Source organism: Diadema antillarum, unplaced genomic scaffold, assembly GCF_040938485.1.
Source record: "Diadema antillarum isolate AM-2024a unplaced genomic scaffold, OU_Dant_1.0 scf00000103, whole genome shotgun sequence".
NCBI classification, from domain to species: Eukaryota; Metazoa; Echinodermata; class Echinoidea; order Diadematoida; family Diadematidae; genus Diadema; species Diadema antillarum.
The window spans coordinates 2,729,199-2,755,286 of NW_027270992.1; the positions used below are offsets into that span (position 1 = coordinate 2,729,199).

At 37.1% G+C, this 26,088-nt stretch overlaps 1 protein-coding gene across 1 annotated transcript in view; it reads left to right on the forward strand.

Moving 5' to 3' along the window:
- LOC139719014 (uncharacterized) overlaps positions 1-26,088 on the forward strand; it is a 71,626-nt gene that overhangs the window by 39,839 nt on the left and 5,699 nt on the right. Inside the window, exon 5 of the mRNA XM_071630455.1 lies at positions 24,848-25,000. Coding sequence (XP_071486556.1) covers positions 24,848-25,000 — 153 coding nt within the window. The remainder of the gene's footprint in view (positions 1-24,847; positions 25,001-26,088) is intronic.

Here is a 26,088-nt window from a genome sequence, read left to right on the forward strand (position 1 = left end):
TCTTGACTTTAGATATCAAATAGAGTTATTCTTGACAACGGTTTGTTACATTAAACATATTCAAAGTGCTTTTTTTCAGTACCATGCATTCTATCAAATGTCTAGTAAGTTTACAACTAAGAATTAGTAATATTAATAATAATAGAATTGGGGTAATACATATCAGATGTTACTTGATAAACTTCTTTTACTGCAAAAGAAAGCGCTTAGAATTGTTTTTAATTTACATACCCGAGAACATACAGATGCTTTGTTTTCTGACCATAAAATATTAAAAGTAAATGATTTGTATGTGTTTCAACTTGGCCAGTTTATGTTTAATTACAACAGTAACTTTTTACCTAAAATATTCCATGATTTATTTCATCGAAATAGTCATGTTCATAACTATCCCACGCGACGATCCGACGAATTTCATCTTCCATTAATGAGAACCGCACATGCCCAAAATACATTTTTTTATACCGGACCCAGACTTTGGAATAATTTAGATAATAGTTTAAAAGATTCCCCCAAATTTGTTACATTTAAATACAAACTCAGAAAATATTTACTTTCTACTTATAATCTTAGATAATTTAAATTGTTTTGATTCATGCTTGAGCCTTCACTTGTCCTGATGTCGCAGCACTTGGCGTGTTCTGTGTGCAGACTTCTCTTCTTTCTTCTCTCCTCTTCCTTTCCTGTCTTTTGTTCTTCGTAGACTTGTATTGTTACCGTCTTCTCTCCTCTCGGTACTGTCTCGCGTCTTACAGTGTATACGTGTGGGTAATCGAATGTGTGTACGAACGTATTGTCCTTGTCATATTTTCCCGGTACACGTGGTTCAGTGAGCAGTGTCCGGGCACTAGCATTGGTATTCTATATTTTTTCCCAACCGGTGTATCTCAAAATAATTACATGTATATTGTTATAGAATAGTATATAATTTACTCATTATTTGTCTAGCGATCCACGTCCGACAAGCTATGCTTTTTAGTGGATCACTATTTTCCATAATCGAATCTATTTTCCGCTCGCCCACGAAGTATTTATACAGTGTTTTCCTAAATATTGTACATGTTATATGTTGTTCTATAATTTGTCTCGTATATATATTACATGAATCTTATGCAAACGTTTGAACAATATTTCATCACATGTATACTTTGTACTATGTTTTTTGATTTTCGATGATTGGAAATAAACTATGATTGAATTGAATTGAATTGAATTGAATTGAATAAGAATTAGTATGCTTAGAATTGCACCATTGGCCCATTTTTATGCAAGAGCCAAATTTCCCTCTTTTTGTACGCGGTGGACACCTCAGTGTCTATATAGAATATGAGAATGATAGTTATTTCAGGCTAGAGGGGCGCATCAATTTTGAACTTTGTGTTTGAAAGGCTATTGTCATCTTAAAGACGACTAATGATGTCGCTCAAATCGACTGGAGCAAGCCCTCTTATGATTCATGCTCGGATCTATAAAGACTTTATGGTCTAGACATTCCCAGTAGTATATACGCGAAAGAGACGGGACGAAAAGCATCGGTGGTACACAGGATGTGGTTGCTTAGGCGACGCTTTCTATTGTCGGGATGGGGATGAAGAAGGTTCTTTTATTATGTGAAACTAGTAGGCTTGCTAAGGGCGAAAAAAGGGGTGATCACTGCATTTTATAGTACAAATGTCCTATTTGGCACACATGTTCCTCAGTACAATTGGAATTTTTTCATCGAAAGAGACAATCTGTATCTATGCAAATAAGCCTTAATTTGCATAATTTATGCAAAAATACATATACAAATTATTACAAAATATATATGCATCCAGCAGAAATACCTAATTTGGTAGAAGTATTTGATAGAGCATGTGAAAACAATTCCTGCAAAAATTGATGTCACACCTATGTAAATAAACCTAAAATTTGCATAATTATGCGAGTTATGCAAATTGATTTGTAAACAATGAAACCCCTTAAATCTCATCCTAGATAGATATAACCCGTTAGAAACACTCTATGAAACCAAATGAGAAAAGAATTTGAATAATTGAACCATCTTTACCAGCTAATTTACATAATTACTAAAGAAAGTAAAGTGAAAACATTATTTTTAAAGTTTTCCTTACAGTTTAAGCACTTCATTTTATGATAAAAACTACCAAAGTAGTATGCATATCCTTTATTAGCCAAAGGAAATGGTTTGTAATATCAAAACACTATTCCTGTATGCAAATACCATCTAATTAGTATATTTTGCATATTAGTACCCAAATGTTCTAGAAGTAAATGGTCAAGGTCGACTAAAGAAGTTGTATCATTTTACGCGATAACTCAAGACTTGATTAAGCAAATTTCGCCAAACTTGGTCCAAGGATGACGCATGATGGGGCAATTAATTAAGCTGTTTTTAAATAAAATCGGCAAGAGGTCAAGGGTCAAAAGTTCAAGGTCAATGCAACAATTTCATTATTTCTCCCATATCTATGCAATGCCTGAAGATATTTTCTTGAAACTTAGTGACTGCATACATGTACTACCAAAATAAGATTCACCAGAGAGTTTGAGGTCAATAGGTCAAAGGTCAAAGGTCAGGTGAAAATGTTAAAATTTCACTTTTTCTTCACTGTATCTCGCAAATGGTTCAAGGTGTCTTCATGGAACTTGGTATTGGCAAGGATTTTCTAGGGAATATAGGGGTCATTTGTCAAAGGTCAGGGGTCAAAGATCAAGGTCAATTGGGCCCTCAAAATTTCACTATTTCCCTCATATTTTGCAATGCTTGTAGGATTTTTCTTGAAACTTAATATACACATGTATTACCTAATGGAGATTCTCTGGGAAATTTTCTGTCAAAAGGTCAAAGCTCTGATGAAAGTGCTATATTTCACTTTTTCTTCCATATCTTGAATGTGAATCAAGGTATATCATGAAACTTAGTACATGTTTGTGCGTGTTCTACCTGACAGTGATACCCTTGTTGATTATCGAAAAATGTTAAGCCCTCCCCTCTCAAGTGTTTTTGTTTCCTCTTGATAAGTAGGAAAGGACATGGAATTTAGTGACATGGTATAGTCATCACCGTCATCGCATTTAATGTATGGGTTGCATGAAAGTTAATTTTGATGCACACATGTATAACCTCTGACATTCTTACCTTTTACATTTGTACCTGTGTATTCTTTTTTTGTAATCTTAACCTCTGACATCTTTACACAAAACCAGTTAACATAACTATCTTTTGGAAAAAGCTTCAAGATCATGTAGGTCATGATCATCTATACATCTATATTAGCTGATATGTGGTGGAATATAACATTCTTTGGACTGCCAGGGAGTTACATTATCCCAAGAGAAAACAATGACAACCAGGAAGAATATGACATTTACGATCCTCGTAAATAACAGTAGCATGTGACAATCTGTTGACAAATCACATCCTAGTAATTGTAAAGGCCATCTTATATACTCTTTTATGGCTATGAACATATTATTTCTGCTTTGATTTATTGTTGAAATTGACTGATTTTAAGTCAGAGACTAAGATTACTTTGACTTAGAGTATAACATCTCCTATATTGTTCACATGACAATTTTTGCATAAATTATTGCCTTATCAAAATGTTTTTATATAAACATTTCCTAGCATAGTTTCCATGCCATAGCAGTTAATAGTATACTGAGGGAACGTTTTTTTTTTTTTTTCAGAAACAGACTTTGTTTCTAACTCAAGCTTGTAAGTTCTTGATATGTGCAAATACCCTTGCATATCCACATAATTTGCACAAGTTTATAATCAGTTTGATGTAAAAAGCCTCTTATTCGTTTGGTTGCCTACAAAATACAGTGAAAATCAGAATTCACACTTTCACTCTGGTAGTGTTTTTTGTAATGATTTTCTAACCATGACCTCAGTTGTGTACTGTTTGTAAGGGAAAAACAATCCTTTTGTAAGCAATATTGTTCCGATTTGCATCTGTTCCTATGTAGGCCCTCCTGTTTTGCATAATCATATTTAAAGAGTGTCACTATCGATTGCTATTTTCCCACCCTGCAAAGCATTTATGCAATGAGGGAAAATTGATAGTAAAATTTGTTTCAAAGATCAATATGTGACCATGCACCTCAAAACGAACATAAAATCGCACACTCTGATTTCGCGTGAGGACTGAAAATAAGTGAAATGGGTCAACCTAGCCGAACTTGACTTTTTCATATTTTCTGAAAGAGCGGGTCTTCTTTTACATTATGCTAAAATTTGGTATCATAAAACAGGCAGGAAAGTGTGTTTTTTCGCAGTTTTTCTCGAACATTTTTGGTAGAATTGTGTGATTAGGTGTGTCTTTAGAATCCCTTTTTCATTTCTGAAAAACCTTGTCCACACTCTTCACTTTCAACTTTAATAACTTTTGAAAGGATAGTGCTACTGCTTTGAAAGTTGGCATTGATTATGGACAGAGTGTGTTAATGAGGCATGCTAAATTTCAGTTTAATCTGATAATCCCTTCATTGTTGTTACTCTGGTGGTTTACTTCCTGTTTTTTGTCCCATTCATCGCACAGCCAGCACGGTTTGGTAAAGATTAAGCGCTTGAATAGACACTGTACTTCAGAGCCTCTTTTCTCAGTTCACACTTTTCCTGAGTGTGTGCTTTCTTTCCAATATTTAGATAGGTTAGGAGAGTCCATTTGATTTGAGTTATACATCATTTTAAAGCTTAAAGTCTGCTCTTTCAGAATATGGCCTTAACTAAAAATTCATGTCTAGCGACTTTTTGTTTGTTTTGAGGTGCAGGGTCACATATGTTTCGAAATTTCACGTCTTGCTTATATACTTATTTACATAATTTCTGCATAAAATGCCTAAGTTAATTAGATAATATGGAAACAATTTCAGCAACTGAAAAGTGTTGTTGTGATATTAGTTCAAAGCCATTTATTAAGACATTTTGTCACATAATTGCATTTTGTTTGTTCTGATTATCTAGATGTGTAGGTATTGATATATGCATATCACGCAAATAGCAGGTTGTTTGCATAGAGACAGTTTGTCTCTTTAGATGAATCATTTGCTTTTGACCCAAGGGACATCCTTCCCAGGTTCAAACTTTTTACTACAAGATCCAGTGTTTAATGGATTAGGAATTCTCTCAAAAATGCAGATTTTTGCACAATAACTTGCATAATTATGCAAATTCTATGTTTATTTACATAGGTATGAAATGAATTTTCGCAGGAGTTGTTTCTACTTACTCTATAAATTACTTCTACCAAATAAGGTATTTTTGCTGGATGCACATGTATTTTTTTATAATTTTTATGCGTATTTCTGCATAAATTATGCAAATTAAGGCTTATTTGCATGGATACAGAGTGTCTCTTTAGATGAAAAATTTTCAATTGCCCTAGGGAACATCTGTGCCAAGTAGGACATTTGTACTAAAAAATGCAGCGTTTACCCCCTTAGCAAGTCTACTAGGAGAGGAAGAGGGAAAAATAAAAATAATAATGATAAAATCAATTCCACATATTCAGATTACGATTATATTCCAGTTCGTCTCTTGGTGTATATCGTGTATTCGTGTGTGAATTTACGCCTGCCGACTGTAGTTCGTTAATCCGAAGGTCCGTTATTCCGAATAGTCCGAAGGTTCGTTATTCCGAAGGTTCGATAATCCGAAAAAGTCATAAGGTTTGTTATTCCGAAGGTTCATTAATCCGAAAATGAAATAAGGTTCGTTAATCAGAAAGTAAAACAAAGCTCGTTATCCCGAAGGAATTTCATTTTCGGATAAACGGACATTCAGAACAACGAACCCTATTTCATTTTCGGATTAACGAACCTTCGTAATAACGAACCTTCGTAATACCGCCACAAATGTTCGGATTAACGAACCCTTTTTCATTTTCGGATTCTCTAGGTATTATAGGGAATTTGTGTGTTTCGGATTAACGAACCTTCTGTCAGCTTTAAACGGGTATGTGCGTGATTCTGTATAGGTGCGTGTTTTCATTTAATTTTCATTTCTTGATATCTCCATTTTTTTAACTGTTTGTAATGGAGTATACGCTGATGAAAACATTATCAAGTCGCGACTTGACCACTCACCTACATTGTATCATCTTAACCCATCTCCGCACACACGTATACTCTCTAAAAAAAATCGAGTGAAAATATTCACTCTTAAAGGAGTGAATACAAAAAAGAGTGAATTTAGTGTGAAATTGGAGTGAATTTTGAGTGAAAATGTTCATTTTCACTCATTTTGGAGTGACCTCAGGGATCACTCGAAGAATTTGGAGTGATCCCTGCTGAGGTCACTCTAAAACGAGTGAAAATGAACATTTTCACTCAAAATTCACTCGAAATTCACTCGAACATGCACACATGTATAACCTCTGACATTCTTACCTTTTACATTTTTACCTGTGTATTCTTTTTTTTAATCTTAACCTCTGACATCTTTACACAAAACCAGTTAACATAACTATCTTTTGGAAAAAGCTTCAAGATCATGTAGGTCATGATCATCTATACATCTATATTAGCTGATATGTGGTGGAATATAACATTCTTTGGACTGCCAGGGAGTTACATTATCCCAAGGGAAAACAATGACAACCAGGAAGAATATGACATTTACGATCCTCGTAAATAACAGTAGCATGTGACAATCTGTTGACAAATCACATCCTAGTAATTGTAAAGGCCATCTTATATACTCTTTTATGGCTATGAACATATTATTTCTGCTTTGATTTATTGTTGAAATTGACTGATTTTAAGTCACAGACTAAGATTACTTTGACTTAGAGTATAACATCTCCTATATTGTTCACATGACAATTTTTGCATAAATTATTGCCTTATCAAAATGTTATTATATAAACATTTCCTAGCATAGTTTCCATGCCATAGCAGTTAATAGTATACTGAGGGAACGTTTTTTTTTTTCAGAAACAGACTTTGTTTCTAACTCAAGCTTGTAAGTTCTTGATATGTGCAAATACCCTTGCATATCCACATAATTTGCACAAGTTTATAATCAGTTTGATGTAAAAAGCCTCTTATTCGTTTGGTTGCCTACAAAATACAGTGAAAATCAGAATTCACACTTTCACTATGGTAGTGTTTTTTGTAATGATTTTCTAACCATGACCTCAGTTGTGTACTGTTTGTAAGGGAAAAACAATCCTTTTGTAAGCAATATTGTTCCGATTTGCATCTGTTCCTATGTAGGCCCTCCTGTTTTGCATAATCATATTTAAAGAGTGTCACTATCGATTGCTATTTTCCCACCCTGCAAAGCATTTATGCAATGAGGGAAAATTGATAGTAAAATTTGTTTCAAAGATCAATATGTTTCGAAATTTCACGTCTTGCTTATATACTTATTTACATAATTTCTGCATAAAATGCCTAAGTTAATTAGATAATATGGAAACAATTTCAGCAACTGAAAAGTGTTGTTGTGATATTAGTTCAAAGCCATTTATTAAGACATTTTGTCACATAATTGCATTTTGTTTGTTCTGATTATCTAGATGTGTAGGTATTGATATATGCATATCACGCAAATAGCAGGTTGTTTGCATAGAGACAGTTTGTCTCTTTAGATGAATCATTTGCTTTTGACCCAAGGGACATCCTTCCCAGGTTCAAACTTTTTACTACAAGATCCAGTGTTTAATGGATTAGGAATTCTCTCAAAAATGCAGATTTTTGCACAATAACTTGCATAATTATGCAAATTCTATGTTTATTTACATAGGTATGAAATGAATTTTCGCAGGAGTTGTTTCTACTTACTCTATAAATTACTTCTACCAAATAAGGTATTTTTGCTGGATGCACATGTATTTTTTTATAATTTTTATGCGTATTTCTGCATAAATTATGCAAATTAAGGCTTATTTGCATGGATACAGAGTGTCTCTTTAGATGAAAAATTTTCAATTGCCCTAGGGAACATCTGTGCCAAGTAGGACATTTGTACTAAAAAATGCAGCATTTACCCCCTTAGCAAGTCTACTAAACGTTAAGCGCGTGGTCATCTTAATCTCCTGAAAGTAGCTAGTACAATATAGGAGTCCATTCAAAAAGAAACTGCCGCGTACCATTGAATTGTATATCAGAGAGGCTTACAACCTGTTTCTTTTCTCGGACGAAACGCTAAAGCAGTCCTGCGTAGCGACGGCGTTCACGCTCCATCTCACGCACTACCATGAGAAGGAATAGCGATACCACGCATGATACATGAAAACATGTTTAAAAGGCGAGAAAACTAATAAAGTTTAAAGTTGACTTCTCCTTCCTCTTTCAATGAAAACAGAATAATTAAATAGATCTATTGAAGCGGATTGTCACTGCTGCGAACGATCGCCATAGCATCGTTAGTCTTGCGAGCAAATCGAAATCCTAATACTTTTATTTTTGCCTGATAATATGAGTAGTAACCCTTTAAAGGACTCGTAAATTCGACGTTTCAAACAGTATAGTAAAACAATGAAATGTATTTCAAAAACATTTGGATGCGTTGGGTGTTAGCATTTAATAGCATCCATCTGCATTTTATTTTCCGTCCGTATTGCACACAGAAACGCAAGCAAACATTATACTGTGAATACGCTGTAAAGCATCGTATCATTATTAAAAGTGTATTCATTCTTCTTTTATTTTCAGCCTGCTTGAAGTAGTAGTCAAACCATGTGATCAGTTAGGCAGCCTATGTATAAAGATAGTCGTTACTCAATATTCGTTTGATTTATTACTGTGTGGTTACGATTACGAACGTTGGTTATGAGTCCGAAACACTCGTTCATATTGAACTACATGTATAAAGGTCAAAGCTGTTTCGATAGTATAGCTCGGTACGAGTTCAAAACGCAATCGAAATCATCAGAATGCTATCATAGGCGGAAATTATAGCTGTGGAAAACTTGTATTAAATATAGGTCAATAAAGATTGCCATATCCAATCTCCGTAAAAGGTTTTGATTCATGCCATCCTCTGAGCATTTTGAGATATTTTGCTTGTGTTTTGATTATGTTACGATTTAGGTTTGAACTATGAAAATTGAAAGGTGTGGTTACCTCAACGATGTCGCAGTTCCATTAACCATGATGGGTAAAGGGAATTCATGACTTTATAAGACTAATCCTTGCTAAATTGAAGATCAATTCTTTAAACCATCACTTTATGTCTTGTAAATAGATACGTCTGTAATCATAACCAAAATGCCTTAGGAGACAAAAATCATCAAACGTTTATAAGCGTCATCCGACAAATTTACAATTGACAATGCGAATGTATGATTGCCCCATTTGCATGTAGCTGTAAGCTATCTTTACGTTGAAGTTAACTTCCCTCCTTGAGAAAAAGAAAAAAAAAGTCGGGTTTTCGCTAGAGGTACTTATTAGGAAACGGTATAAAAACAATTATCAAGAGATAACCTATACAAACATGAAACAAACGCATATTCTGTTCGTTATATGCATGGATCTGTTTATTTGTTTGTTTGGTCATTATTTTAATGGCATTGATCTTGTTTTTTTTTTAATGGCATCGGTCTTGGTCGGGGGAAAGATAACAAAAAAAAAATGTATCACTCTGTTATCAGATCAGGATGATTGCGAGAAGGGTGTACATGTATTCCCGCCTTTTTTTTATACAGGCAAACAATAAAAGCTTTGTATGCTATTATAAAAGCCTGGAGGCAAAAGGCAGTTTCAACGTTCAACTTATAGTAACCATAGTTTATCCAGGGCTCGACACTAACGGTGGCCCGGTGGCCCGGGGCCATCAAAAACGCACATCGGGCCACCAAAATTTCAGAAATGAAGACTTTGGTGGCCTGATCGGGCCACCAAAAAAGGACGGATGTTTACCTTTGGGCCACCAAAAATAGAAGTTAGTGTGGAGCCCTGGTTTATAGGACATAAAGTAAGTTAGCGTCTCACTGACTGTGGTTCTTTTGTTTTGGCAAAACATGAACACAAAGGGGGTCTGAATTTTTTTGTACATAGTACTTGTAGCAGACATTTATGCAGATTCTCCAACAGCATCGCTCCATTACGTCACTTCCTGCTATCAATGGCGAAGAAAGGATGATGGCTGCTTGATTATCCATTCCTTGAGATTGCAGGAAGCTCACCTTTCTTGTGTGTGTGTTTCGTTGTGTGTGGTTCTGTGGTACTCAGTTACAAGGCGTTAAGGTCCGAGTCTTTTCATTCTGATTACACATTTCAATACAGGCAACTGATTCGAGTTTCGCAAAGCTGTTGAGGCAAATTCTTTGCACACTTGACCTCTGAACTGTCAGGTACACGTACTACACGAAAAACATTCTTATTGAACAAACACATTTTATGTAGCGACAAAGCTTTCTGTCATTTTCTCATATAGGCCCTACTTCTAAAAGTGCTCAGATGAAGAGATTTCACAAAGAGAACACGAGTTAAAAATGGGCATCAGTTATTGTTCCGATTTCTCTCCCTGCCGGCAATAACTTATTCAATAAGTCTTTGGACTGGGAAAAGTACACATATATTCATTTGGCGAATTAGCGAATGAATTATTACACGAATTGTCTTTGCGAAAAGGAAATTAACCTTGTATATCTCCAAAGATAAACTTTGAACAGCCTGTCACATAGTAGGGAACAGCTGATTATTATCATTATTTGAATGAATTATCTATTGATGAAGCCAATAACCTTTGTAAATGTACACACGGAGAGCTGTCGTAAGTTCGCTATTTTGTGTTTTAGCTGTTATAAAATATCTCACATATATATATATATATATATATATATACACATATCGTACTTTGTGTCTACACTTTTCAAACGCCATTGTGCGTCATGCCAATCACCACTTCATGAAATGTGGTGCGTGTATATCGCCGATCAGAGTCTTGCTCAGCTCATCATTGCGCAATTCTAAAGCCCTCGCCGCCGCACGCTCTATGCCTTTTGTCTTCAATGGGGTCAAGAGCAATGCTCATTAGCATCTTATGCTCTACAACGGAAGCGGAGTCTCGATCGGGCCAGCCTTTTGTCAAGGCCCTCTCGCTGTATGGTGAAGAAAGCCCAAATGTAGCTGAGTGGGGTTGCGCGCTGGCGCGGTCGGCTGGGCTCGCTTCGCTCGCTTCGCTCGCCCATTACAGCGAGAGGGTCTTGACAAAAGGCTACGATCAGGCAAGAACAATAGGTGCAAAGCGCACCGTAAAGTCGATGGTTGGAAAAAAAAAAATTGTAACGGAAAAAAAATGTCTCAAAGCAACCGTGATTTGGGACACTTTTACTAATTTTTCACACTGAAATTTTCTGAACAGATAAATGAAACACCAAGGAATCATTATCCGTCATAAAATAACTTCCCTATTTGACCCGAGTAGTGCATCCCCTTCATCTCTGGCTCATTACAGGAAAACTCCACGTGCGACATAGTACTCATTGTGAGAGAGCGCCACACCGAATAGACGTCACCTAATAGGTTGCAGCGTGAAAAGCTTAAACTTCTTTAGACGAGCATGGGATCATTTTCTTTCTTTCTTTCTTTCTTTCTTTCTTTCTTTCTTTCTTTCTTTCTTTCTTTCTTTCTGTCTGTCTGTCTTTCTTCTTTCTTTCTTTTTCTTTCTTTCTTTCTCTACATATGTAAAATAAAGAGAATATGTGCGGAATCAAACACAAAATCCTTACGTTTTGTTTTCCCGTTACCCGACTATTGCAATAATGTCGAAAGATAACTTTACAACGAGAAATGACAGTGTTTGAGACAGAAAAAAAACAACAACAAAAAACGGGAAATAAAGATTTGTTGGATTTTTTTTTTCATCACTGGGTAATACTGTTCCGTAGAATCTTTGGTTAGAGGGATTTAGCATTGCGTGCTGGCCAACGCGGCTCTAGCTGAAAGTCAGGGGATCGCGGTGATCGAACAGCAATTACTCGTTTACCTTCCTGTATATCAAAACATCCTTTGAACTACTGCGTATTGAAAGTAACGTGTAAAGGATGGAGAAAAAGACAGTTTGTTTTGAACAAAACAAGCACAAGTGTGATGATGGCACAATACCAATATACACACTGTCTCGAATAAAGAGAATCAGGCGCTAGTGTAGGGCCTATTTTCATACCCATGGGGACTTATCAAATTAAACAAGTACCAACTTGCACCAAAATGACGAGAACGCTAAATATAGAATTTCCGATCACCTTCGTAAATTTGAACCGAACCCGTTATCGCGAATTACGGCAAATTGCATGACATCGATTAAAACAACTCGTGACTATATCTGTTCGATCTGAAATTGAAATTAGCCTCCTACACTCTTAAAAAGAAAAGGATAAATCAACATTTAAAAGGGCTGAGGAGTGACAACGTTTTTAAGGTAATGTTGCATTCACCCTATCTATCCAGCTGAATCCAACGTTAGATGTGCTAGATACAGCTAGAAAAAGGGTGAATACAACATTTTGAAAACGCTGTCGCTCCTCGCCCCTTTTAAAACGCTGTTTTACCCTTTTCTTTTTAAGAGTGTAATGCTACGTTGAGCAACCGCCTCGACAGACCAACGGACATTATGCGCAATATGTAATCATACAGCCAACTTTCCACTCCCTTTCATTTGTATCCTTCTCTCTTGCTATTCGCCATTCGATGTTGTTGTTGTTGTTTTCTTTCTCTCAATCTATGTATACTGTATTTCAAATATGTACATTTTTACAAGAGTTATGTATTTCACAATGTCACATTGTATTTGTATAACTTCCATGTTCTGGACCCCATGGAAGACCAGCGATGCCATGTTGGCATCGCTATATGGGCCATCCAGCCGTTGTTGTTTTTATACGGAAAATAAAATCAATCAATCAATCAATCAAACTTCACTTTCAGATTGTGTACGTGGCGGTCGTCGCAAAGCGAATAACTTTGGAGCTGTATTTCTTTATCTATTTATCTATCTTTTTATGGCATTCAGTTACATATATATACCTTCCATTCAATCCTAGATTGGAACTACTTTCTCGATGTTTTCCTCTCTATCTGTCTTTCGGTATATGCAATGCTGAATTTCGTGTAGGATATTTTCTGCTATTACTTTTCGAACAAGAATCCGCCTTACGGCTGGGTTCCACTGCCGATCAAATCAGCATGTTATGATCTATAGTCCGACAGAGTGTTAAAAAATATCGTGTATAGGAGGAAGCCAAAACCAATGTCGATCAAGGTAGATCGATCACATCCAGATCGATTCCGATCGCGTCCTTGTCGAGAGAGATCTGATTGGCAGTGGGAATCCATCGTTTCCATACTTGACTTCATGTATAGTTGCTATTACAGGGCCTACAGTTCGGGACATAGAGTCAAACTTTCGTTTTATAGGCCTATACTGATGGTATTACGCGTGCATTGATACATAATAGAAGCATTTCCTTCCTTTGTACGTTAGCGTGGGGACGATTAGTGAAGTTCACCACGATAATAATGAAAGGCTTGACCGTCAAAAGAAAGATGACCCTTTCCCAGGAACAATGAAAGCAGTGTCCAGCTGTCTTGAAAGACACCATCCTGGCGGAACAATACAAGAAGAATTGAATAAGACACGCTGATTCAACAATACACACAACGAGACTCGTTTTAGACACAGCTCGCAGAGGGTGCGCTCGCTTGTGAGTTGGGGTATCCCTCTTGCCAACTAGCTAAGAAATCATGTAAGCCATTTTAATAGTGTAAAATTTGTATGAATTTTACATACTAATTTTGGTGCAAACACCACACATCACGAACAGCTTCTTAGTGTAACTGATTAGGCCTATGATAATACAAGCAGTTGTATGGGCATAGTATTCGCGCTGTTACGTCACTGATAGGCAATCACGGGACGGATACACTGATTTGGTCTATCAACAAACATCAATTAGAAAAGCTATCTTTTTCGATTCTCTGATTAGATAGAATGATGTGGAATCGGGTTCTTTAGTATGATCACTGTAAAGGTAAGATTATGCCTAAGACTTGACTCATTTCAAAAGAGCGCGTACCCTTATGTGATCCCCAAAATTCATAAAGAAAGGGGGAATGGAGTAGGGGATATAATAGGCTTTACCAAACATGCCAAATGGAGCAGCATCGCGCTGTCGACGATGCTTTTAACACATGTCCGAAATCATTAATTTTCCTTCAAAATATATGCAGCTGAGAGTGATCAATTTCACTAACATAAAAGTCTTACTCTCATTTCGTTCTGTCCCTTCTTTTTCATTAATAGAAACCATAATGATGAACGAGGATTCAAATCCTTAGGTTGTGGCATTTCTATTGCGTTTGACGGTTAAATTGCGGTATTGTGAAGGTTTCCAATTGACAGGACACATAATTCGCTGTAATTTAGATCAGCTGTAGAACGCGGGCATCCAATATTGATCATTATTTTAAGAAATATTTGTGAAAGATCGTGAAGATATCTTACGATACTCAAATTTACATAATCATACTACCAAATACCCAACGTCGAAGAGCTCTGCAAACTTCATAGTTGTGTTGATGATATTAAGCGATGGTCCTCGCGATAATCATTTGAAATTGAATTCTGATAAATCAGAATTGTCAGGCGGGCTAGTTTTCTCACAAAAATTCATCTCCCAATCCGTCAGAGATCTAGGAGTTATGGTAGATAAGCATCTGAACTTTAAAAAACAACAACAAACGAACAAATGAAATAACACACACATTAAGAACTCATGTCGTTCTGCTGCTTCAGGGGTATTTGTAAAAATACATTATTAATATCTGTAAGTTATCGGAGCAGTCTTCCACCGAACGTCTAATTCACGCATTTGTTACTTCTCATCTTAACTACTGCAATTTCCTTCTTGTTGGTCTCCCTGCTTCGAGTATTGCACCAAATTCAAAATTCAAAATACAGCTGCAAGGCTTGTAACCCTGACAAAAACATCTGACCAAATTACTCCAGTTATCCAATCCCTCCACTGGCTCCCCATACATCAACGTATCACCTTTAAAATCATCCTTATTGTTTACAAGATAAATATTATGGATTAATCTTACCTCCCTTCCGCTCCTCCACTTCAGCCTGTTCTCTCTCTTCTCTCCAATTATCACGTGGTCCCGCACATACCCGCTATGGTGATATAGGACCTTTTCTGTATTTCCCCACCCCTTTGGAATAAACTCCCTCTCTATATTCGTATAGCTGAAAGTGTTGATATGTTCAAATCATTGTTGAAAACTTGTCTGCTTACTCAATCCTAATCTTGTTGTTGTTGTTGTTGCTGTTATGTACATAATGCTGTATCTTAATTATACCTCAATATTTTTAATGTATATATCGGGCATCCTTTCTCTTTATAAGATTATTGGTGCTGTTCGTTATTCCCAGGTTCGCTATTCCGAAGGGTCATTAATCTGAAATGCACAAATTTCCTATACCGAGGTTCGTTAATCCGAAAATGAAAAAGGGTTCGTTAATCCGAACATTGCGTTATTCCGACGGTTCGTTATTCCGGAGATTCGTTAGATTGAAAATGAAATTCGGAATGACGAAGCTTCGGAAAAACGAATCTTCGGACTAAAGAGTCTTGTGAATAACGAACCTTCGGAATAATGAGCTGTTACCAAGATTATTGGGCATTGGCAGGTTGATGTGCGATGCGTTGTAATGTGCTGGATTGTAAGCAAAAGTAAATATGTTATTTTTTCTTAATTGATCAACTTCATGTACATTAAAGTGTAGAGAGTTATATACGCCTACGCATGATCATCTTGATCTCAGTGGCCTCAAAATGTAATTTAGAAGACATCCCAGTGCAGCTGTAACAAATCTGTTAATCCCAAAATTACACGAAGGTTCGTCATTCAAAAAGGCAAATTATCTATCTATGCCGAAAAATAAACGTATGGCTCATCCTGCATGATTTAGAAAATGAAATAAAGTCTCATCCACAGTTACAAAATAAGGAGATGCAGTTGAAAATAAAACAAAATGACCGGATTTCACAGCACACTCACCCGAAAGAGGAATACGTATCACACACGAAACCGCTTTCATCAATATTGGAGCATTGTACTATACATGGTGAATGTATGCTTTGCGTAAATCCAGTTTCCGAACACAAAAGCTATACTCTTGATAGCTTAGTCAGGGGAGCACAATTGACTGAAAAAAAAAAATCATATCAATGAGATACTTCAACAGACTAAAGAGAAATCACAGGCCTGCTTTTCTTAAAGAGTTAGTATTGATATTATACACTCGATTTATTTAGTGCTCCGCTGTGAATCGAGCGTAAAAATACAGTTTTGGTTATTGCTGAAAGCAAAACAGAAGAACACTTCGAATCGCAGCGTTTATGATTATATCATTATGCTTTACTTTAATGTAGCTTGTAGATACATGCATAGTACTTCCCGTGTCCGAGGCACGAGGATAGAGGTCATGAACTTCATGTCCAGTTTTATCATTTTTAGTATGTCAGTGTAGTTCATTCTTTTAATGCTAGATTTCATCAGCCCCCCCCCCCCCATGCTGAGTCTGATATATCAATACCCGCCTTCACGATGTGCAAAATAGCGCGTTACTGAACATGCTCCAATACTCGAGGTTGTTTTTTTTTCCAACAAAAGAGCGTACACGCGAGGATTGTACACTTTTTGGTTCAGACGCTCCAGCCACCCTCGGAAAGTTGAGGGTTTTTTTTGCAACCGTTCACACGTACAGAAAATAACCCGCTAATTGCCAATCGATGAAACTATTGTTCTTGTGCCTCACAGTGGTGTGGAGAGCACGCTGTTGTTAATGATGAGAATAAAAGAACTCAATCAAGTTTCTAAACCCGACCGTTCAAGTACTGCCGGGGCAAATACCGCGCTCATTCAGAAATATCAGCAAGATTTCTGAGGTTATGCATCGCGCTACTGGTTCGCACTAATTTTCTGTTGTGTGTGTGTGTGTGTGTGTGTGTGTGTGTGTGTGTGTGTCCACATGTGCAAAAGACTGGAGTTTGCTAAAGGGTAACAAAAATTGAGTTCTGTAACATGCTAATTTGTGTACGTGTGAACCCCCTATTACAGGTATGTTGTAAGACTTTTGTTGGACTTTCCTACAAAAGGAGGTTTGATTCTAGCCTGCTCGCTTGCTGTGTTCTATCATTTATTTTGCAGTAACGTGTCTGTTTGTATTGCTGGTATGCCATACGGAATATTGTACCATGAATCCACCTTCCTGGGGACCGTTTCATGAAACTTTTTGTCAGTGATTTACACTGACAACTGTTAAAAGCTACTGAAATCCTTGCGTCTGATTGGCTGATGGCAAATTTGTCGGTGAAAACCTCCGACGAACTCGTTGATGAAACGCAACCCCCCCCCCCCCCCCCGTTGATCTACTTTGCGATTCGTTTGCTTTGTATACGCCCTTGAACGGGTGGCGGTTTTTTTCCTCTCTCTCTCTCTCTCTCTCTCTCTCTCTCTCATGTCATGATGATGATAGTCGTGTATTGAATGTTATAGGATATGACTATAAAACTGATCTGAATAGCAATGGTGATGACAATTACTACTGCTGGCATAAGTGACAGCTAAATGAACAGATGTTTCCTTGTTCTGAGTTCACCTCTCCCTCATTTCTCACTCTTGTTTGCCCCCTCCCATGAATGATAAACAACAACAACAACAACAACAACAACAACAACAACAACAACAACAACAGACTTAACCGCACAACAAGTCAGATAAATGCGTGCTGGCAACCAATAGACCTATACGTGACACGTATCTTTTAGGTTGAAACTAACTTAATGGCCACGACAAATCATATCAGAGGAAATAATGGCAGAAGAAAAAAAAAACTGACAACCTTTCTAGTGTAAATTTATGCGAAAACAGGTGGCCCCCCAAAAAAATGCGCGCACTGCAACTATTTCAGGTTATAAGCAGTCTGTAAACCGACCGAACGGCATAATTCTATCAAAATGTCGCCTTATCTTGGCTTCTTTAACAGTAAAAAAAACCCACACGTTGAACAGTATTGGTGTATTACACATTAATGTTAGCACTAAAACAAAACAAAGGGGTTATTCGTCGCTTCATACTTACAATCAAATCACGTGTCAAAAAAAAATGATGATATAAAAAAGGTCCCGAATGCCGAAGAAAATATCGCTTTCCTAGATGCCGTTGCAACAAGCTGAAGTTTATAGTGTAAGAGCTATACCTACCCAATTACACAACAGTAGGCCTACATAATATCATGGCAACATATATTGAAACTTCTTTCGATCTCACACTCATAAAATCTGCGTACCACTGCGTGTGAAAATTAGAATGAACATCACGGACATATCAACTGAGAAGTTCCTCTAGATACTTCTTCCCGACTTGGCGATCATCAAACAGTAAAAGACGTGACTATTAATTTATTTGTATCGAATGTAAACTGTTTACTGTAAACGAAAAAAACTATATGGAGTGCCTCCTCCGTTTATTGTCTTTGCCGTAACCATGGAGCTACTACGAAACCAAACAAGTAGCACGCATGGACGGCGCGTTTCATTGAACTTGATAACCACGTGTTTCGCACTTCGGCACATATTGCACTGCGCGAAACGTAGCGATTACCGTACTTGTGGCGGACATACTGACTTTGGTCAAGGAATGAAAATAGAATACATTAAGAAAAATATTATGATATTGAAATACCGACATCATGAAAATGTTTGGAAACAACGAATGATTATGGAGTATAGAAATGAAAATGCCAAACAAAGATTTTCATTCGCTCATAGGGAAGCTCTCTAGAAGAGATGAAAGCATCTCCCCTCGTATGGCAGTATAAGTTTCCACAACAAGCTGAGGTTAGTGAGGTGTACACCAGGGCTCGACACTAACGGTGGCTCGGTGGACAGGGGCCACCAAAAACGCACGTCGGGCCACCAAAAAAAGTCGGATGTTTGCCTTTACTTTTGGAAATGGACAGCGGTAACAGTCGACTCCGTATAAGATGCTAAAATAAATGTCAGATGTTGTTTTTATTTTTGGAAATGAATAACGGTAATATTCGACTCCGTACGGTACTAAAATAAATGTCGGATGTTTGCTTATACCAAGGATGCTTATACTTTTCGATTTGAATAACGGTAAGATTCAGCTCCGTACGGTGCTAAAATTAATGTCAGAAATTCGATTTTGCGTTCGGAAATGAATAACAGTAATATTCGACTCCGTACGGTGATTAAATAAATATCGCATGTTTGCTTTGACGTTCGGAAATGACTACTAATGATATACAACTCCGTACGATGATAAAAAAATGCCGGGTATTTGCTTATGCGTTCGAAAGTAAATAGCAATAACATTCAGCTCTGAAAGATGTTAATATAAGTGTCGGAAATTTGCTTTGACGTTCGGAAATGAATAACAATGATATTGAACTCCGTACGATGATAAAATAAATGCCGGATGTTTTCTTTCAAGCTCTGGATTCGTGGAAAGATAATAATGTACGTTCATCACTTTTTTTTTCATGATTCATTCAAGAATTTCGGGAGTCTGACAGCCATCGGATCTCGTTACGATGTTTTTGTATTTTTTACAGACAAGTATGGCAAACATGAGAGCAAGGCTTCATAGAAGATGAATTACCCTGGTGGCAATCATTGAACGACAATTTCAATTCAATGGGCAATCGTCGGGACCACTCGCGATGTTAGAAAAAATAAACACCTCAGCATCGAGCAATTTCTATCATTGAATGAGCAATCGTCGGGACGATGTGCGACGTTTCAAACTCATACCAAACGGTGATTTAAGTTCAAAGGGCAAGCCTAGGGACAATGCGCGACGCTTTAACAATTACTAAACGCGTCTCTGACCAGTGATTCAAGTTGAATGGACAATCGTCGGGACGATAAGTGCGACGTTTGAACAGTTATGGATTAACAAACTCGCCACGGAACGGTGATTTAAATTCAATGGTCAATCGTCGGGACGATGAGCGACGCGAAACCATCACCAAAACCTTTACAAAACGGTTAGTCAAGTTGAATACGCAGTCGTCGGGGACGATGTGCGACGTTTGAACAATCACTGAAACGCTTCGCCGATCGACAAAAGACCTCCTTAATTGATTAGTCGAGACGAAAAGAGACGACTTCGTTCCGACTCGTCGGAACCATCTTTTGTTGATATTTATAATGAGCCAAAAAGAGCGCAGTAATGGGCACATGAGGCCCAAAATTTGGATCGTCGGGGACGATTGGCGACGATATTTTGTCTCATATCAGTTTTTCTGTTGTGCCTTAATAGCCTACCGGTACTGACTCTGTAGACTGTCTCATATAAGCACATGCAATAGAAGACGAAACAGTATCACAAATCACTATACATTAAACTACCATTAAATTAAACAATGCAAACTGTTTTGCCTTATTTCTTGTCGATAGTCTCACTCAGAATGCGTGAGACTTGGTAACTCTGCTAAATGGCAGTAGCAAGCAGTAGTAACCGTAAAGAGGCCCGTATTACTTCCCATTTGTAGGTCATATGATTTTGCATGTATTTGTACAGTGTATTAATACACGCGTGAACGTGGTAACAAAGAACGGCACGACAAACGATTGAAATTAGGCCTATTACCGAAGAATTGAAGGATCTAGCCGTACAGAAGCAACCCAAATATGTCATGATTTACAAAGTGATCATTTACTCACCTTAGTCTTGTATAAATCAGCAAGTCTTGCAACGAAAAAGCCCCGCATCAATGCAATTGCACGGGAGTTCTAGAACGAAATGGAAGTGAACTGTCGCGACGCTTTGCTTTGTGACACGTACACAAATACTGTACAGTAGCTAGCTCGCTGTAATATGCCTCGATCGTCTTCTCTGATGTGAGTGATTGGTTAATTTCCGGGATTGGCGTGTGCTAATAGTCTTTGCTCACGTACTGTTTATGAAACTGGCACGAACAAAAAATGCTATTTCATTTTATCAAACACCAACAAACATCTTTATATTGATTGATTTGCAATCTTAAAGATGAACATCATCCACAATTCAAATCACTACTGATACTGCATTACAAATCATGTCATGTTTAACGCAACACTATGATCTAGGTTTTTGTAGCAGACTAACTCCTCTATTTGGAGACGTTCAAAAATTAAACTTTCTCAAAGGTGAACCCCATTCGGAGTAAATAGCACCCATAGAAGTTAAATATTCAACCCTAGTCCACGCAAGGGTGCATTGGGTCAAATTCAACCCCAAATTGAACCCTGATTTCTTAGTGTGTACTCCAAAGCCTTTTTTTTCTCAGTTAACACTTTTTCCAGAGTGTGTGCTTTCTTTCCAGAATTTAGGTAGGTTAGGGGAGTCCCTTTTAAATGAGTTATACAATATTTCAAAGCTTAGAGTCTGCTCTTCCAGAATTTGCCCTTAATTGAAAAATCCATGTCTGGCGACTTTTTGTTGGTTTTGTGATGCAGGGTCACATGTACATGGTGACATGACAATCACTTCATGTAAGAAGTTTGCTCGTGCTGATAATCTTGCCCTTACGTCTCATAGAATGTCCTTGGATGACATCAGCCGAGTCCTGACCCATCTTAAGTCAATGGAGTAGTACTTCACCTTCGTAAGACTTCCCCCAACCTTTAAACGGTTACCATCAGACCTATGTCTTCCATCTTAATAACCATCTTGCCAACGCTATGCTCACGGTAGCCTTGTGTGGCGAGCCTTCCAAGCATAGGCTTAGGAGTTCCCTACCGATGATATAGGTCCTATCTGGGAGTTTTGTTGGACCTCACTCCCACATACAGGGAATACATAAACGGTGATGTAACAATGTTCGGTCAAAATCATCTGGAAACCTTCAAGCTGGCCTTGGGTCCAAAAGTCATTACTCTTTTGTCTGTTTTATCATCCATCTGAGAAGATGGCTGGATAACCTATATCTAGCTGCTCTACAGCTGGTTCTCTATGAGGTCCAGGGGGATGTAAGGCAGGACCTCTTCATGTACCTAGTTAAGCATCTTACTTTGAATGAATGAAGCGGAATATTCTATATGTATGAGTTGTGACTCTCTCCACACACAGAACCTCAATTTCTTTTTTTTTTCTTTTTTAAAGGAACAGACAATCTTTATCCTTTCTAGTGGAACGGTATGATCGATTACACGTAGCATTGACGCCGGATCCTTTGGATCTAGAGATTGACATGCTACTGTGAACCAAACTTACCACCTCTTTACTGCTACCCTAGCTTTCATCTACTAAACTGCAGAGCATCCCGCTCATAAGTATGGGCCAACAGTTACCATACATAGCGTACTAATACGTCTCTAAATTAAGGCACACTCAAGTCTACTCTCCTTCACTGGCACTCGATCAAAAAGTCGCACCCCTTTATTTTACGTGAGGACTCAAAACAGGTGCAATGGGTCAACTAAGCCAAACTCGAGTTTTTCATAAGATTTGCTGAAAGAGGTATCTTTCTTCTACATCATTCTTTAGTTTGAGATCACAACACGAATGGGAAAGTGTGTTTCCAGCAATTTTTCAACCACCCTTTTTTGTGGAAAGTATGTATTAGAGGCCCCTTTTCATGCCTTAAAATCCTTGTACACTCTTCACGTTTAAGCCTAATAACTTTTTAAAAGATAATGCTACTGCTTTGTAAGTTGGCATTAATCATGGACAGAATGAACGTGAGTAGAATTGATAGCACATGCTCAATTTCAGCCTAAGCTGATAATCCCTTAATTGTTGTTGCTCCGGTGGTTGACATCCTGTTTTGTCCCTATCATTGCACAGTTAGCGCTGCTTTAATAGAGAAAGATTAAGCGCTTGAATACACTATGTAGTTCAGAGCCTCTTTTCTCAGTTTCCAGAGACCAGAGTGTATACTTTCTTTCAAGTATTTAGGTAGGTTAGGGAAGTCCATTTGAATTGAGTTATACATCATTTCAAAGCTTAGATTCTGCTCTCTCAGAATCTGCTCTTAACTAAATATCGAGGTCCGGCGACTTTTCGTTGGTTTTGTGATGCATGCAGGGTCACATATACAATACGATAGCATATTGATTTTTTTTTTAATGTGGTGTTGAAAACCAAAAAAAAAAAAAAAGATATGAAATTGTATTAGACATCGTAAGGCTTGCGAATATTAAATACTCAAAACTCCATTCCTTATTTTTAGTGAAAATCCTAATTTATTTGACAAATTGGGACTTTTGTATCACAAAAGAATACATTTTGTTCAATTCATCCTTCAGATATATGAACAGCACTAAATCTTGATAAACAATGTAGCTGTATGACAGAAAAAAAAAAGCAATTGGTTGTCTAATTCCATGTATATTTTTGTCATTCATATTGCACAGAAGAATAGGAGTGGCGTTCATTTTTGAATTTTTGCATATGAATAAACAAATACATGTAGGCCCTCTACATTGTAAGTGGCACCCAACATATTTCTATTGTACATGCAACACTTTACAACAGCGTAGGTACAGAACTGGAAATACAGTAAATTTGTTTTATATTTCCATGCATAATTTTTACCATACATATTTTACATGACCATAGGAATGGCGGCCATTTGAATTGAAAATGAGCTTTAAGTACTAAATGTACCTATATGAAAAGAAAAATTCTCTTGCATATGGAGATGGAGTTACTCTAGGAACAGAAATGTACAAAGTTTAGTAGAATACTTGGTCATAAAATGCACATTGTTGTGATTATCACGGCCAAATTAGCATATCTGCTATTTTGGATTTTTGGATTTTGGATTTTGGATGCTCAAGGTTACGTGAGTGGAATCAATCAGATTTGGAGTTAGCACCCTCAATTTGACAAGAAACCATTAAAAAAAAAATAGTGTATATATCAAAACAATTAGGTCACGTGCCTTCTTGCCTGGACTATAATTATGATAAATAGATCTAAACGTCTCTGTCTGTATGAAACATAAAATGCTCCATTGGCAAGGAGTAATAATGTGCATTTGACTCTTTTTCCAAGCATAATACACTACTTCAGATTACATTTTGAAGATTCTGTGGGTCCTGACGACAAAGTTATCGCTGTTACTTCACATGGATTTACTCATAATACCATGAAACTTTTAGACACCTTTACCTTTATCAATTTTCTCGTGGAAGCTTTTTTTTTTTCGCAGCATTATCTACGAGTCAACACCACGTATGCACAATGCAACTGGGTGCCGTACTGGGGCAGTGACAGTGACAATGACACTTTTCCGTTTATACATCACAAATTAATATCATTTTTTTTTCTTTCAGAATAAGAAAATGTGGTCCATCGATTGGGACAATGTATATCTCTTTTACAGTTTATTATCGTTTGCCCTTTATTTTAAATACAGAACAGCTAGTGTTCTCCTGACCTACGAGGGAAAATTCACAGATTATGTTGGTCAGGAGAGGAACCAATTTCCCGCTAAGATCAGAGAGTTATATTGGTTATATTTAGCCAATGTCTGTACAAAGTCACAAATTGTGTGCGCTTTATTCGACGAATGCATTTGTACATACAATGTTTAACGAATAACCTGTGCATTTTTTAAGCTCGTTCCGTGCCAAATTCTGACATGCCCATCGATTTAATACACCGGCCGCCAGGTTCCCGTAGTGTAAATGTTAAGCGCTACACACAAATAAATAGCTCAAATAAACATGCATTCTCTCGTTATACAGTATTTTCATAGTAATATAATTGTATTTTGAAGTGTTGGTGTGTAAAAACACATGTGATTGTCTTTCTTAAATACGTGTCCATGACTACATGCACTTGATTTACATTTCCCTTATGACAGCTTGCCCGTACGGCTACGTAGGAAAAAATTGCACGGTTTCTTGTGGACATATTGACTCCTCAAACAACGACTGTCGAGGGTCATTATTCTGCCTTCAAGACCCCTATGGATGCTCCTGTGCCGCTGGCTGGTCAGGACTTAACTGCATTACAGGTAATTAAGAATACAATGTGTATGCTCCGATTGCTTTCCTCATATATTCGCTTATTGTCTTTTTGTCATGGTATGATAGAAAGAAATTCGTGTCTTGCGCCGCCAGTCGAATATTGTTGAATTATCTTATTTTTTTTTTATTTTGGTTTCAAATCACCCTAAGGGACATAAAAATTAATGGAAAATGTTCTAATTTTCTGAGATTTTAAACGGAATAAGAGTTTATAAGTATGTATACAAGTGCAATTAAATCTGTTTAGAACAACTGCATTGTGGTCGTGTTAGTTTGTTTTTGTTGTTTTTTTTTTTCAATCGCAGTTGACTTTTTGGAAATTGTTGACATGACAGTAAATCTGTTTTTCGTATAGAGAAATAATCATTTTTAACTTTAATTGTTGTTAACAATTTAGAGGCGATCGAACTCAAATATATGTAACATACAGTTGATATCTTTTGGAGTACTCAAAGGCCTTACGATTGGCACTATAAGCTATGAAAATCAAAAGCTATCACACACGATTAAGACTTTTTGGAATTCGTGGGATGCCCTTGGATTGGTTCAAGAGTAACTACAACAATAGAACTCATTTTGTCAGTTTGAATAATTTAAAGTCTAATACAAAGCCAAGAACTAACTTGAAGGGTATACCGCAAGGATACCTCTTAGGTAGTGCTTCGTTTTTACATGAACCTGATAGTTGATTTTCGAATTCACGTTCTCTGCCTTACTTTATACCCTGTCTCATGATACAATTGCAATGACAGCCGCTTTTGATTGAATCGGAACCCTCACTAGCTCTGGGCACAATTAACGCTGAATCAAAGACAATAATTCCAGTCGATACACCACTACAAATTATCATTGTAACAAAATTGTAATATATCAACAGGACCTTTACACGGTCGAGATTTGGTAAAAAGAAAAAAATACTGGGATTTGCAACGTCTCGCCGGAATTTGTAAAAACGCCTGGAGATGCAGTATACACGTCTCGCCCGAAAATATAAGAATCTGGAGAATTGTATCAACGACAAATGTAAAAAAGAAGTCAATTTTGCCGGGAAATGTAAAAATCTCGTGCGTCAACG